Source organism: Oncorhynchus mykiss, chromosome 4 (genome assembly GCF_057628025.1).
Source record: "Oncorhynchus mykiss isolate SJ-2025 chromosome 4, ASM5762802v1, whole genome shotgun sequence".
Lineage (NCBI taxonomy): Eukaryota > Metazoa > Chordata > Actinopteri > Salmoniformes > Salmonidae > Oncorhynchus > Oncorhynchus mykiss.
In genome coordinates, this window is record NC_143025.1 from 35655316 (window position 1) to 35670202 (window position 14887).

Here is a 14887-nt window from a genome sequence, read left to right on the forward strand (position 1 = left end):
AACTGAAAAGATGAGCGACCCAAGGATGTGTGGGGACCTTTAACAGAATGTGACTGGCAGAACGGGTGTTGTATGTGAAAGATGATGGCTGCAGTAGATATCTCAGATAGGGGGGGTAAGGCCTAAGAGGGTTGAATCAGAGAGGTGCGGAGGGCTGCTTTAATCGACATCAACGTTTTCGGCGACCGGGGAACAGTGGTTTAACTGCCTTGCTCAGGGGCAGAACGACAGATTTTTACCTTTTCAGCTCAAGGATTCGATCCAGCAACCTTTCGGTTACTGGCCCAACGCTCCTACCTGCCAGCATACCTGCTGCGTGTGTTTGTGTGTGTGCCTTCCAGCAATATACACGTACGCTGTGAGGGAGAAAGGGATGTGGCATGGGTCAAATATTCATCCTAGGGACATGCACGCTTACACACAAACACTCGCACACAAGTAGGCACACACAACCACACTCACACATACAGTAGGCCTTCCGTCCCTGAGGGCTGCTTGAGTACACTTAATGCATATACATGTACTAAGTGTCGTATTCACACCCTTTGGCTGAATTTAAAATGTTTTAAACTGTGATTTTTGGTCACTGACCTACACACACAATTCCCCATAATGTAAAAGTGGAATTGTGTTTTTCAAAATTTGTACAAATTACAGTTTTTCTCAATTGCTAAAACACTAAAACCCATTGGCTGAACAAAGTTCTCAGTTGCCTGGACTCATTTAGCTAATTATGCAGTCTGTTGTCAATACCTTAAACCATTTCACATGGTAAAACACAATTTGCAGATCTCACTTAGACCTTTCAGCAAAACTCTAAACACATTCTCATTCTCAAAACACATTCTGCACTCTTAATGCACATGTCATCCATACTGGTAAACACAAGTGGCAACAATCAAATACAAATAGAGAACATATGTCATTGATTGAACACAACCACTCAAAATTGATTTACAGTTTTTTCCAATTGCTAACACACTAAAATGACATGCACAGCACAATTATTTAAACTGACACACAGAGAGCAAAACCTCTTCTCAAGTCTCCAAATGTCTAAACACATTTTCTGCTTTACCCACATTTTGCAATTCAAAATGGCACTTTTTAAATGCACTGCACACGGTTCTCTGCATAAGACACAACAATCTGACATAAAGTCACATATTTGCCATTTCAAAACACTGCCATTCAAAATTACACTACATGAGCTAATTGGCCAATACATGTGCCACCTGGCCAAACACCTCAATGGTTAATTGTTACCACTTCAATCAGGAAGTAAGCACTAAGAAAAGACCACAGGTGAGCACCTTTTGTTTTACAACAACAATGGAAGCCGTTGCAGAGAGAGGAAAAGGAAGAGGGAGAGTGAGAATGAGAGGGGGAGGAAGAGTGAGAGGTATGGGTAGAGCTGGTAGAGGAGTTCATGGCCAAAGAAGACAACATATTTCAAATCAGAATCAGAACAACCTTAGTTGATCATGTCATCAACCATGGGCTGACAATGCGAGAGGCTGGACAGAGAGTGCAGTCCAACTTGAGCCGTTTTACTGTCGCCTGTGTCATCCGGACATTTAGACTGGAGTACAGGTATGTAAGCAACATTTCTTTCACACTATGTAGTACACCCCATGTCATAGTGTATCAGTTGGGTGACACCTGTTTACTTCATAAATGGCTGATGTCATACACTAACTGCACAAATTTCCTGTAGATTTTACACTACTGTGGGGGAAATATCTTTAGGCTGCATTGTCCAAGCCCTATATTTTTGTTTTTTTGTTTTTCTAAAGGACAGAGAGACGCAACCATGGTAGAGGAAGGGGCCAAATGTTCACCGGGATACAGGAAGCTAACATTGTAAACTTGGTTTTGGAAAATAATGAAATCAGATTACGAGAAATTCAAAGCCACATCATCCAAGACAATACCATATTCAACAACATTCAACGAGTCAGTCTGTCCACATTGGCTCGCATTCTCACGCGAAACCAAATCAGAATGAAACAACCTTATAAGGTGCCGTTTGAGAGAAACTCTCAAAGAAAGAGGTTAGATGATCATATGTGGATGTAAGTACAATATTGACTGCAGTACACTACACGCAACATTGTTTCCCATTGTACTGGATAACACCATATTGACTGCTTTTGTTCTTTGTTTTCAGGGAGTACTGGAAATGGATGCTCATGCAATCCCACATGAGTTCATCTTTATAGATGAGGCTGGATTCAACCTAGCAAAGACCAGAAGAAGGGGGAGAAACATCATTGGCCACAGAGCCGTTATAGATGTTCCTGGCCAACGTGGTGGGAACATCACAATGTGCGCTGCCATCTCCAATATGCATGGTGTCCTCCACCATCATGCCAACCTTGGACCATACAACACAGCCCATATTCTCACATTTCTGGACAGACTCCACAACATTCTCATACCACCAGAGCGTATGAATGATGCAGATCATCAAAGAACCCTGTACGTTGTAGTATGGGACAACATAAGCTTTCATCGTGAAGCCCCAGTCCAAAACTGGTTTGCTGACCACCCACCATTTCTTGTGCAATACCTCCCACCATACTCACCGTTTCTGAACCCCATAGAAGAGTTGTTATCGGCATGGCGGTGGAAGGTATACGACCGGCAGCCCTTTGTGCGCAGGCCTCTTGTGCAGGCTATGGAAGAGGCATGTGATGAGATTGATGTGGGTGCGATTCAGGGATGGATAAGGCACGCAAGGCACTTCTTCCCCCGATGTCTGGCAAGGGAAGATATTGCCTGTGATGTGGACAAGGCGTTGTGGCCAGACCCAGCTGTGCGGCAAGATGCTGCCTACTTATTTTTCTTGCCTCTTTTTTTCTAAATATTTTTTTCTGCACATTTTTTCTACAATTTTCTTTTTCAGTTTACTGTTTTTTTGTGAGCATATTTTTGTTCAGTCCAATGTTGTGCATATGTTGCACTGACTTGTTTGGTGAAAAAAATATAAAAAAAAAATAAACTGTTTCAAAAGCATGAGTGTATCTGCAAATATTTCTGTGCATCTGAAGATTTTCTACAATTTGAACTATTTTAGTATTATGGCTAAGCATACTAACGATGAGAGTGCTTTTCATTATGCCCAACAGTGTGTAGTTGGTTAGACAAAAATCTGGTAATATGAATGAAGTGTGTGCCATTTCGTGCAAGCGTTTGATTTTGATAATGTTATATGTAGTTTTGGTTGCAGTGCTTCATATATATGATATATGAGATATTTTGCAGTTTGGGTGTGTGGTTTTGTGAATTGTGTTAAGTATTTTGATAAAACCAGCCTAGTTTGCAAAATTGTGTTTTAGCAATTGGGAAAAACTGTAATAAAAAATGAAAGGTCTTGAGTCAATAAGTATTCAACCCTCTTTATTATGGCAAGCCTAATTATGTTCAGGAGTAAACATTTGCGTAACAAGTCACAGAATGAGTTGCATGGACTTACTTAGTGTGCAAAAATAGTGTTTAACATGATTTTTAATTACTACCTCATCTCTGTAGCCCGCACTTACAATTATCCTCAGTTGAGCAGTGAATTTCATACACAGATTCAACCACAAAGACCATGGAGGTTTTCCAATGCCTCGCAAAGAAGGGCACCTATTGGTAAATGGGTAAAAACAGAAATGCAGACAGTGGCTGCGTTTCAAACACATAAAAGACACACCCTCCTCAATTCCCTCATCTTATGCCATTGGGGGAATCCCTGCAGCCATCTTTGTCGTCGGTCCAAATGATAAGCCAAGCAAGGGAAGTTGGCAAAGTAAGTCCCTCAGCCCTCGTTTTTGATCGAGTTTGCGAGTGTACAATTATGTTCATGCCGGTGCCTGAAATGCCCCATAATTCAATTCGCGATGATTGTACACACGCTAACAAAAGTCCGCCAAAACTTAAAACCAACATTAATATGGAGAAGTCAACATACAAGTGTAAGTAAAAACAAATGTAATTAAGTTTGAAATTGACTACTAATGGGCTCAAACATGTATCATCAAAGTAATTATGTTTTTGTTTGGTTAGCCTTTGAAAACGTTAGCTTGCGAATACAACTTTCCCTGGCATCACACTTATACATTGTCATTATTTATTTTTCCTGATATAATCGGATGGCTAACATTCGATGTCTGCGGATGCGTTGTCTTCTAGCCAAGATATGAAATGCAATCATAATTGACTGTAGCGCATATAATGCACACACAACAGCTACCAGTGGTTCCATGATGAGCGGTCCATTTAAAATGAATGAATTCTTCCCTTGCCCCTTGCAAATCTACTTCCGGCGCCGACAGAGATGGCCGCCTCGCTTCGCGTTCCTAGGAAACTATGCAGTTTTTTGTTTTTTTACGTGTTATTTCTTACATTAGTACCCCAGGTCATCTTAGGTTTCATTACATACAGTCGAGAAGAACTACTGAATATAAGATCAGCGTCAACTCGCCATCAGTACGACCAAGAATATGTTTTTCGCGACGCGGATCCTGTGTTCTGCCTTACAAACAGGACAACGGAGCGGATCCCATGCAGCGACCCAAAAAAACGACTCCGAAAAAGAGGGAAACGAGGCGGTCTTCTGGTCAGACTCCGGAGACGGGCACACCGTGCACCACTCCCTAGCATTCTTCTTGCCAATGTCCAGTCTCTTGACAACAAGGTTGATGAAATCCGAGCAAGGATAGCATTCCAGAGGGACATCAGAGACTGTAACGTTCTTTGCTTCACGGAAACGTGGCTCACTGGAGAGACGCTATCCGAGGCGGTGCAGCCAACGGGTTTCTCCACGAATCGCGCAGACAGAAACAAACATCTTTCTGGTAAGAAGAGGGGCGGGGGCGTATGCCTTATGGCTAACGTGACATGGTGTGATGAAAGAAACATACAGGAACTCAAATCCTTCTGTTCACCTGATTTAGAATTCCTCACAATCAAATGTAGACCGCATTATCTACCAAGAGAATTCTCCAGCAGACACATCGATGGCTCTGAATGAACTTTATTTGACCCTTTGCAAACTGGAAACCATTTATCCGGAGGCTGCATTCATTGTAGCTGGGGATTTTAACAAGGCTAATCTGAAAACAAGACTCCCTAAATTTTATCAGCATATCGATTGCGCAACCAGGGGTGGAAAGACCTTGGATCATTGTTACTCTAACTTCCGTGACGCATATAAGGCCCTGCCCCGCCCCCCTTTCGGAAAAGCTGACCACGACTCCATTTTGTTGATCCCTGCCTACAGACAGAAACTAAAACAAGAGGCTCCCACGCTGAGGTCTGTCCAACGCTGGTCCGACCAAGCTGACTCCACACTCCAAGACTGCTTCCATCACGTGGACTGGGACATGTTTCGTATTGCGTCAGACAACAACATTGACGAATACGCTGATTCGGTGTGCGAGTTCATTAGAACGTGCGTTGAAGATGTCGTTCCCATAGCAACGATTAAAACATTCCCTAACCAGAAACCGTGGATTGATGGCAGCATTCGCGTGAAACTGAAAGCGCAAACCACTGCTTTTAATCAGGGCAAGGTGTCTGGTAACATGACCGAATACAAACAGTGCAGCTATTCCCTCCGCAAGGCTATCAAACAAGCTAAGCGTCAGTACAGAGACAAAGTAGAATCTCAATTCAACGGCTCAGACACAAGAGGCATGTGGCAGGGTCTACAGCCAATCACGGACTACAGGAAGAAATCCAGCCCAGTCACGGACCAGGATGTCCTGCTCCCAGGCAGACTTAATAACTTTTTTTCCCGCTTTGAGGACAATACAGTGCCACTGACACGGCCTGCAACGAAAACATGCGGTCTCTCCTTCACTGCAGCCGAGGTGAGTAAGACATTTAAACGTGTTAACCCTCGCAAGGCTGCAGGCCCAGACGGCATCTCCAGCCGCGCCCTTAGAGCATGCGCAGACCAGCTGGCCGGTGTGTTTACGGACATATTCAATCAATCCCTATACCAGTCTGCTGTTCCCACATGCTTCAAGAGGGCCACCATTGTTCCTGTTCCCAAGAAAGCTAAGGTAACTGAGCTAAACGACTACCGCCCCGTAGCACTCACTTCCGTCATCATGAAGTGCTTTGAGAGACTAGTCAAGGACCATATCACCTCCACCCTACCTGACACCCTAGACCCACTCCAATTTGCTTACCGCCCAAATAGGTCCACAGACGATGCAATCTCAACCACACTGCACACTGCCCTAACCCATCTGGACAAGAGGAATACCTATGTGAGAATGCTGTTCATCGACTACAGCTCGGCATTCAACACCATAGTACCCTCCAAGCTCGTCATCAAGCTCGAGACCCTGGGTCTCGACCCCGCCCTGTGCAACTGGGTACTGGACTTCCTGACCGGCCGCCCCCAGGTGGTGAGGGTAGGCAACAACATTTCCTCCCCGCTGATCCTCAACACTGGGGCCCCACAAGGGTGCGTTCTGAGCCCTCTCCTGTACTCCCTGTTCACCCACGACTGCGTGGCCACGCACGCCTCCAACTCAATCATCAAGTTTGCGGACGACACAACAGTGGTAGGCTTGATTACCAACAACGACGAGACGGCCTACAGGGAGGAGGTGAGGGCCCTCGGAGTGTGGTGTCAGGAAAATAACCTCACACTCAACGTCAACAAAACTAAGGAGATGATTGTGGACTTCAGGAAACAGCAGAGGGAACACCCCCCTATCCACATCGATGGAACAGTAGTGGAGAGGGTAGCAAGTTTGAAGTTCCTCGGCATACACATCACAGACAAACTGAATTGGTCCACTCACACAGACAGCATTGTGAAGAAGGCGCAGCAGCGCCTCTTCAACCTCAGGAGGCTGAAGAAATTCGGGCTTGTCACCAGAAGCACTCACAAACTTCTACAGATGCACAATCGAGAGCATCCTGGCGGGCTGTATCACCGCCTGGTACGGCAACTGCTCCGCCCTCAACCGTAAGGCTCTCCAGAGGGTAGTGAGGTCTGCACAACGCATCACCGGGGGCAAACTACCTGCCCTCCAGGACACCTACACCACCCGATGTCACAGGAAGGCCATAAAGATCATCAAGGACATCAACCACCCGAGCCACTGCCTCTTCACCCCGCTATCATCCAGAAGGTGAGGTCAGTACAGGTGCATCAAAGCTGGGACCGAGAGACTGAAAAACAGCTTCTATCTCAAGGCCATCAGACTGTTAAACAGCCACCACTAACATTGAGTGGCTGCTGCCAACACACTGACCCTGACACTGACTCAACTCCAGCCACTTTAATAATGGGAATTGATGGGAAATGATGTAAATATATCACTAGCCACTTTAAACAATGCTACCTTATATAATGTTACTTACCCTACATTATTCATCTCATATGCATACGTATATACTGTACTCTATATCATCGACTGTATCCTTATGTAATACATGTATCACTAGCCACTTTAACTATGCCACTTTGTTTACATACTCATCTCATATGTATATACTGTACTCGATACCATCTACTGTATCTTGCCTATGCTGCTCTGTACCATCACTCATTCATATATCCTTATGTACATATTCTTTATCCCCTTACACTGTGTACAAGACAGTAGTTTTGGAATTGTTAGTTAGATTACTTGTTATTACTGCATTGGCGGAACTAGAAGCACAAGCATTTCGCTACACTCGCATTAACATCTGCTAACCATGTGTATGTGACAAATAACATTTGATTTGATTTGATTTGATTTAAAGTGTCAACTCATCAGATATCATGATACGTCAACAGAAGTGTTCACTTAATTTGAGGGCTGAGGGGAGAGGGTGTGTCTTTTAAGTGTTTGGAATGCAGCCAGTGAATATCCCTTTGAGCATGGTGGTTATTAATTACACTTTGGATGGTGTATCAAACCACCCAGTCATAACAAAGATACAAACGTCCTTCCTAACTCAGTTGCCGGAAAGGAAGGGAATTTCACAATGAGGCCAATGGTGACTTTAAAACAGTTACAACGTTTAATGGCTGTGATAGGCGAAAACTGAGGATGTATCAACAACATTGTAGTTACTCCACAATACTAACCTAAATGACAGAGGAAAAAGAAGGAAGCCTGTACATAAACATATTCCAAAACATGCATCTTGTTCGCAACAAGGCACTAAAAAATAAAAAAAATATGGCAAAGCAATTAACTTTTTCTACCAAATACAAAATGTTATGTTTGGGGATGACTCGGATCCCTCCGGAACTTTCATTATGCACACCTGTCCCCTATTCCCACTGATTAGTACTTGTATAAGTCTGCCGTTTGGTTTCCATTGGGCTGTCGATTATTGTTACAATGTTCGTTGGTACGTGTGAGTACCTGTACTGTGTGTTTTGGCTTTCGTGCCATTGTGGATTGCACAGATGATTACGGGTCTGATAATCATTGTGCATGTGTGTTATTTAATCAAGGTACTCCTCGCTCTTTGTTTTGGGTTTTTACCCTGTGTTTTGTTACGTGTTTGTTTGGTCTTCGTCTCTGTGCCTTTACAAACCGTAATTTGGGTAAAATAAAAAAACATATTACGCATTCCTGCGCCTGTCTCCCGACTCATTCATATCCGCGTGAAAGAATAATCGACTATTAAGGGAGACAGCGGGAATGGCCCGTCCGACATCGCTGTGACTGTTCCGTCCGGCGCAGCCACAACTTCGGCAGCTGCAACTGAGTCGTCCGATGTCTCCACAACTGGTCCGTCCGACGACACATCTTCAGCAGCTACAACTGGCCCGTCCGACAACACCGCAACTTTGGCAGCGGAAACTGGCCCGCCCGATGACGACCCAACTTTGACAGCTGCATCGGGTCCTGATCGTCCTCGAGGCCGGTGTCGTTGCCCTGCTGGTGCAGCGCTTCAGGGGGGAACTGTCACAGATCCCTCCAGAACTTTCATTACGCACACCTGTTCCCCTATTCCCACTGATTAGTACTTGTATAAGTGTGCCCTTTGGTTTCCATTGGGCTGTCGATTATTGTTACAATATCCGTTGGTGCGTGTACCTGTGCTCTGTGTTTTGGCTTTCGTGTCATTGTGGATTGCGCAAATGATCACGGGTCTTGTCCCGTGTGTTAATCATTGTGCGCTTGTACCTGTACTCTGTATTTTGTTACGTGTTTGTTTGGTCTTCATCCCCATTCCTTTACATGGTACACCGTAATTTGGGCTTAATAAAAAACCCTATTATGCATTCCTACCCCTGTTTCCCGAATCATTCATACCAGCGTGACAGGGGAAATCCAATACAACACATTACTGAGTACCTCTCTCCATATGTTCAAGCATAGTGGTGGCTGCATCATGTTATGGGTATGCTTGTAATTGTCAAGGGCTGGGGAGTTTTTCAGGATAAAAAAGAAATGGAATGGTGCTAAGCAAAGTCAAAATCATAGAGGAAAACCTGGTTCAGTCTGCTTTCCACCAGACACTGGAAGATGAATTCACCTTTCAGCAGGACAATAACCTTAAACACAAGGCCAAATCTACACTGGAGTGGTTTATCAAGAAGACAGTGAAATATCACTGCACAGTTGAAAAATATGTGACAAATAGAAATGAATGCTGTTCAGAGATAGATGGGAGGGGTTGAGTGGAGTTGAAGGATGGGAATAAAAACAAACAAAATATGGTTATTGTAAAATATACTATGTCTGTAAAATATATACAGTATAGTTTGTATAAGATGGAGGTAAAGGCCTAAGAGTTGTTTTCCATTAGTTTACTCCAATTAGGGAAGGGATGGTAGGGTTAGGGGAAAATAATACATTTACAGTATATATTTGATGTATATATATTTATAAAAAATATATATGGGGGATGGGAAATGATTCAGACAATTACATTGATGGAAGCCACAATATATCTGCAATATTAAAGTTGATGTACCCCTAAAATAAAAATAAATAAAGAAGACAGTGAATGTTCCTGAGTGGCCGAGTTACAGTTTTGACTTAAATCTACTTGAAAATGTATGGTTGAAGAATTTTAAAAAGAATAATTGGCAAATATTGCAAAATCCAGGACTGGAAAGCTCTTAGAGACTTACCCAGAAAGACTCACCGCTGTAATCACTGCCAAAGGTGCTTCTACAAAGTATTGACTCAGGGTTGTGAATACCTGTGTAAATTACATATTTTTGTGTTACATTTTTTTACAAATGCACAAACATATATAAAAACATGTTTCCACTTTGTCTTTATGGAGTATCATGTGTAGATGGGTGAGAGAAAAATATAGATTTCATGTACTTTTAATTCAGGCTGTAACCCAACAAACTGTGGAATAAGTCAAGGGATATGCATACTTTCTGAATGCACTGTATATGGACTTATTGTTAAGAAACTGTCACCTAAGAACATACTAATGAAGGGGAAAGAAAGCAAGGTGCATCTTGTCTGTGACACTTGGCCATAGTAGAACCCATGATCACATTTGAGGGACAGAGGGAGGGGTATTACTTGTCATTTCTGTTATACTTTGTAACTGCCAATAGTCTGCTACGAACCAAAGGGGAATGATGATTAGCTCCTCCTACCAATTAAGTCATAAAACGCTCTGTCTTTGTCATTTCTTTCTGTATTCAGGTAGTGAGTGCATCGAGGTAATAAAGTGGTGTTGGTTGAACATATTGCCCTCCTCGTTTCAGTTGGAAATAATTCTTTCAACTCTGTTTTATTCAAACAGCATCCTTTCATTTTTTTCTCTGTCTCCCCCTCTTTCTTCTCCCCTCTTTCTTCTCTGTCTCCGGCAGGCTGTAGAGTAAAGATATACAGTAGCTGACATGCCCTTGAGGGAGTTAATGGATGCCACACTGGAGAGTGAAACCAGTGTGAAACCACAATGTGTTTCATGTTGGATTTAAAACAAAGGAAGAAGAGAAAGAAAGGAGAAGATTTAAACCTTCCACAGTACGCTACAGCTCAGGCATCCCCACTGGGAGAATTAGAGGACAAACACACACAGAATAACAAACTGGGAATTACAGTGTGCGTGTGTGTGTGTCTGAGAGAGAAAGAGTGTGTCTGTGTGTGTGTACAGTAGGCCAGCATGTGGTGTTTATATAAGACTATTATATACACACCCCCACCATTCAGTTAATTGGGAAATCAATGTTTAGATAATAAACTAGGTGCAATTAAAAAATAAAACATATTCCTCCCGAGTGGCACAGCAGTCTAAGACACTGCATCGCAGTGCTAGAGGCGTCCCTACAGACCCAGTTTCGATCCCAGTCTGTGTCACAAACGGCCGTGACATTGGGCGGCGCACAATTGGCCCAGCGTCATTTGGGTAGGGTTTGGCCGGTGGGGGCTTTACTTGGCTCATCGCGCTCTAGCGACTCCTTGTGGCTGGCCGGGTGCCTGCAGGCTGACCTAGCTGTCAGTTGAACGGTGTTTCCTCTGACACATTGGTGCGGCTGGCTTCCGGGTAAAGTGAGCGGGTGTTAAGAAACGCGGTTTGTCGGGCCATGTTTCGGAGGACGCATGACTTAACTTTGCCTCGCCCGTTGGGGAGTTGCAATCAACACCAGTTACTGGTGTTGATTGATTAAAGGCCTTGTGTGTATTTGTAGATAAAGGCCCTTGGAAGAGTGAAATAATGTAAAGATAGATGTCTGTGTGTGTGGTGGTGGGGGGGGGGGGGGGGTGTTAATATAGGAATGAGAAAAGCAGAATAGGAAAAGAGAATAGGGATGGGAAAGAGGGATGAGAGAGATATATTGTGTAGTTTAAAAATAGGACTTGCCAGTAGCTGGTTGAAGATGACATTGATTGATCAACAGATACCGGACTGAAGAACTGCCCACAGAGGACTCCGTACATACGCACGCACGCAGTGAGGTGGAGGAGTAGGATGGAGGTAGCGTGGTGGTTTGTATGCTGCCTAAGGCATTAGCAACCTAAACTCCAAACCACAGATACATATTAACAGCCCACGCCCCTTCCACTATCCTCACCACACTAATGTCTATAATAGAGATGGAAGAACGGAGAGGAGAGAGGGAGAAAATATAACCCTGAAAAGGAGCTGGAATCCCTGAGTTGGGAATAAAGGGTGTGTGTGTGTGTGTGTGTGTGTGCGTAAAAATTTGGAAAATACCTTTTTGTATAATGAAAAGATAAAAACATGCAAAACATTTTTAATCTGTAATCCAAATTATACATATACAACGTTCTGGATAGTAGCATTACTTTCAGAGACCACGCTCAAAAAAGAACAACAACCAAAAATAAAATACAATCTGTACATATTTGTGTTTACAGTGAGTAGCCAATCAGAGAAGAGTACCAGATGAACACTAAGGCAGATGAACGGACAGAATGAACACCTTCATCATCATTGTCATCTTGGTTTAGTCAGAGTTGGAGTAAATTCCTTTTGAATTTAATCAATTCAGGAAGTAAACTGAAATTACAATTACAGTTAAAAATTTGGAATTGGAATTGCAGTTTACTTCCTGAATTGACTGAATTGAAATGGAATTGACCCCACTCTGGTTTTGGTCGTCTCCACCGACCAAACCTCAGAGTAACTAAACAATATGTCTACTACAAAATGTAGGACTGGTGACTTTACTTAGCAAAAACTTACAATGTGAAAAAAGCTTAAAACAAAACAAAGAAAAACAGGGAAACTATCTAGTATTTTAGCATTTACTGTACATGTCATCTCTCAATGCTCTCGATCCAGCAATGGGGAGTGTTCATCCTGTGTGTCTCCATGGCAACGAAGATGACTTACACACTCTGGCAGTGAGGTGTAACCTGAACAACACTTTATTTCACACATCAAACACACGTGGTGAAGCATGCGTTCCTCATTTTAAACATCCGCTCTCTTACAGACGAAAATCCCTGCTAGAGTCAGGACCTTGAAAGTCATGAAGAACAAAAAACTAAAACAGAATCAAAATAATGTACAACAAGGCACGTTTTCACCCCAGCGCTTCTGTACTGTGAGATTCAAGTGTAACTAAGCGTCTTTAACATCGTTAACTGCTGAGCGACCACCCAGACTCTCTCATTCGCCATTAACTACCCGTCAAAGTACCAACGGTCGGTTTACTTCCAATGTTCTCCTCTGAGCGTGTGGGCTAACACTCCGCTAGCCTCAGTTAACCTGTATGCTAACTGGCTAGGCTAGCAGTTGCCACAGAAATGTACTCGAGCTGTTAGCGACCCTTAGCATGTAGGCTAAAACTCCAATCTAACCTCAGTTAGCCTGCATGCTAGCAGGCTAGGCAAGCAGTCACCATATTCTCCTCTGAGTTTTAGCTATCCTAAGCATATGGGGGACAATCCACTAGGCTCAGTTATCCTGTATGCTAGCAGGTTAGGCTAGCATTTGCCACACCAACATACTCCACTTTGTTTCTGTCCTCTGTTCAAGTCAGCCAAAATAGAAGTCTCTTTACAACCAGCACTCCTTCCCTGTCCCATGATAAAAAAGTGCCACTCATGTTCCCTCCCCCATCCCACCCACCCCTTGCCAATTCCCCCCAGCACGGGGCTAGTCCTAGTTGTCCCCTCCACCATAGAGGTCTGCCAGCTTGCGGAAGCGCGGGCCCCAGTCGCTGAGGTAGTCGTAGTCCTGGTCTCCGCCGGAAGAGGAGGAGTGAAGGGAGCTGAGGGAGCCAGCGGTGGAGCCACTGCCCTCATAGTCAAACACCAGAAGACTGTCGTAGGGAGGCGCTGTCGGGTCATTATCAGCTGCCTTCAGACCCTGTGGAGGGAGATAAATAAATAATGAGAGAGAAAGGGGAGAGAGATAAAAGGTAAAAGGAGGGAGTAAAGGAGATAAAGAAGAGGAGACAAAAAGGGAAAAGGCGAAAGAGGTAGGGGAAAGAGAGAGAAAAAGGGAAAAAAATTGTCAGGAGAGAGAAAAAGAGGGGGAATGAGATATATAGAATGAGAGAGATAGAGGGAGCAAGAGAGTAAGGGTAGAGGAGAAAAAAGAGGGATTATGGAGGGTGGAGGAGAGAAGAGGAGGATTTAGGTCAGGCTAGACAGATGCTGGGTCTGTCTCTCTGAGGAGATTCAGCAGATTACTGAGCACAGCACTATATTTAAAGCCAACCCATACTTCACACACACACGTGCACACACACACCACAGCTGACAGACTTTGTTATAATATAATAATAACTTTGTCATTGACTGACGACTTGTCACAGTGCTAAAATCAATCAAATAAATCTGATAAGATGAGGCTCTAGACATGTTTTTTGGAACATGTCAGTCTCAGTCACAGAAAATTTGTGATCAGAATTTTAACAACCACAGTGTTAAATGTAACACTTCCATAGAAAATATATTGGACCATCTCAAATAGTGTTAACCTTAGTTTATCAACACTTCGAAAAGTTAACACCTCAAGAGTGTTGAGTCCTTAAACACCATGGGTGTTGCAAAACCCCCCATAAATTAACACTTGCTGATGCTGTTACACTTTCTCAGTGTTAGGGAAATAACACCTGTGGTGTTACAGTAACTCATTTTGGGGTGTTGTTCTAAAACTGTAAGGCAGGTATGCCCAATCTACTTTTTAATTTGCCAGCCTGATGAGGTCTACAGTCTCTAAATCGAAACCAACCCACAAAATGTATGAAACGCAACACACCACTGAGTATGGACCTGCTGCTATGATACCTATTTGATACCCAAATATAATGTGGACAAATAACATGTTTTCCGCAAATAAGTGCAACTTACTTAATTTTCTACCATTGTGTGACTTTTGGCATTGGGTGGATGTCACGACTTCCGCCGAAGTCGGCTCCTTTCCTTGTTCGGGCGGCGTTCGGCGTCACTGGCTTTCTAGCCATCGCAGCTCCATT

The 14887-nt window shown here is 43.5% G+C and overlaps 1 protein-coding gene and 1 pseudogene across 2 annotated transcripts in view; one reads left to right on the plus strand and one right to left on the minus strand.

The window, feature by feature from the left end:
* The first annotated feature begins 1220 nt into the window (after positions 1-1220).
* On the plus strand, positions 1221-4756 carry LOC149983998 (uncharacterized; annotated as a pseudogene). The gene is made up of 2 exons (XR_016495539.1): positions 1221-2079; positions 2171-4756. The product of XR_016495539.1 is annotated as an uncharacterized LOC149983998 (transcript).
* A 7395-nt stretch (positions 4757-12151) lies between these two features.
* LOC110521744 (cadherin-2) overlaps positions 12152-14887 on the minus strand; it is an 83617-nt gene continuing 80881 nt past the window's right edge. The window contains exon 16 of the mRNA XM_021599575.3: positions 12152-13773. Coding sequence (XP_021455250.3) covers positions 13567-13773 — 207 coding nt within the window. The 3' untranslated portion in view covers positions 12152-13566. The remainder of the gene's footprint in view (positions 13774-14887) is intronic.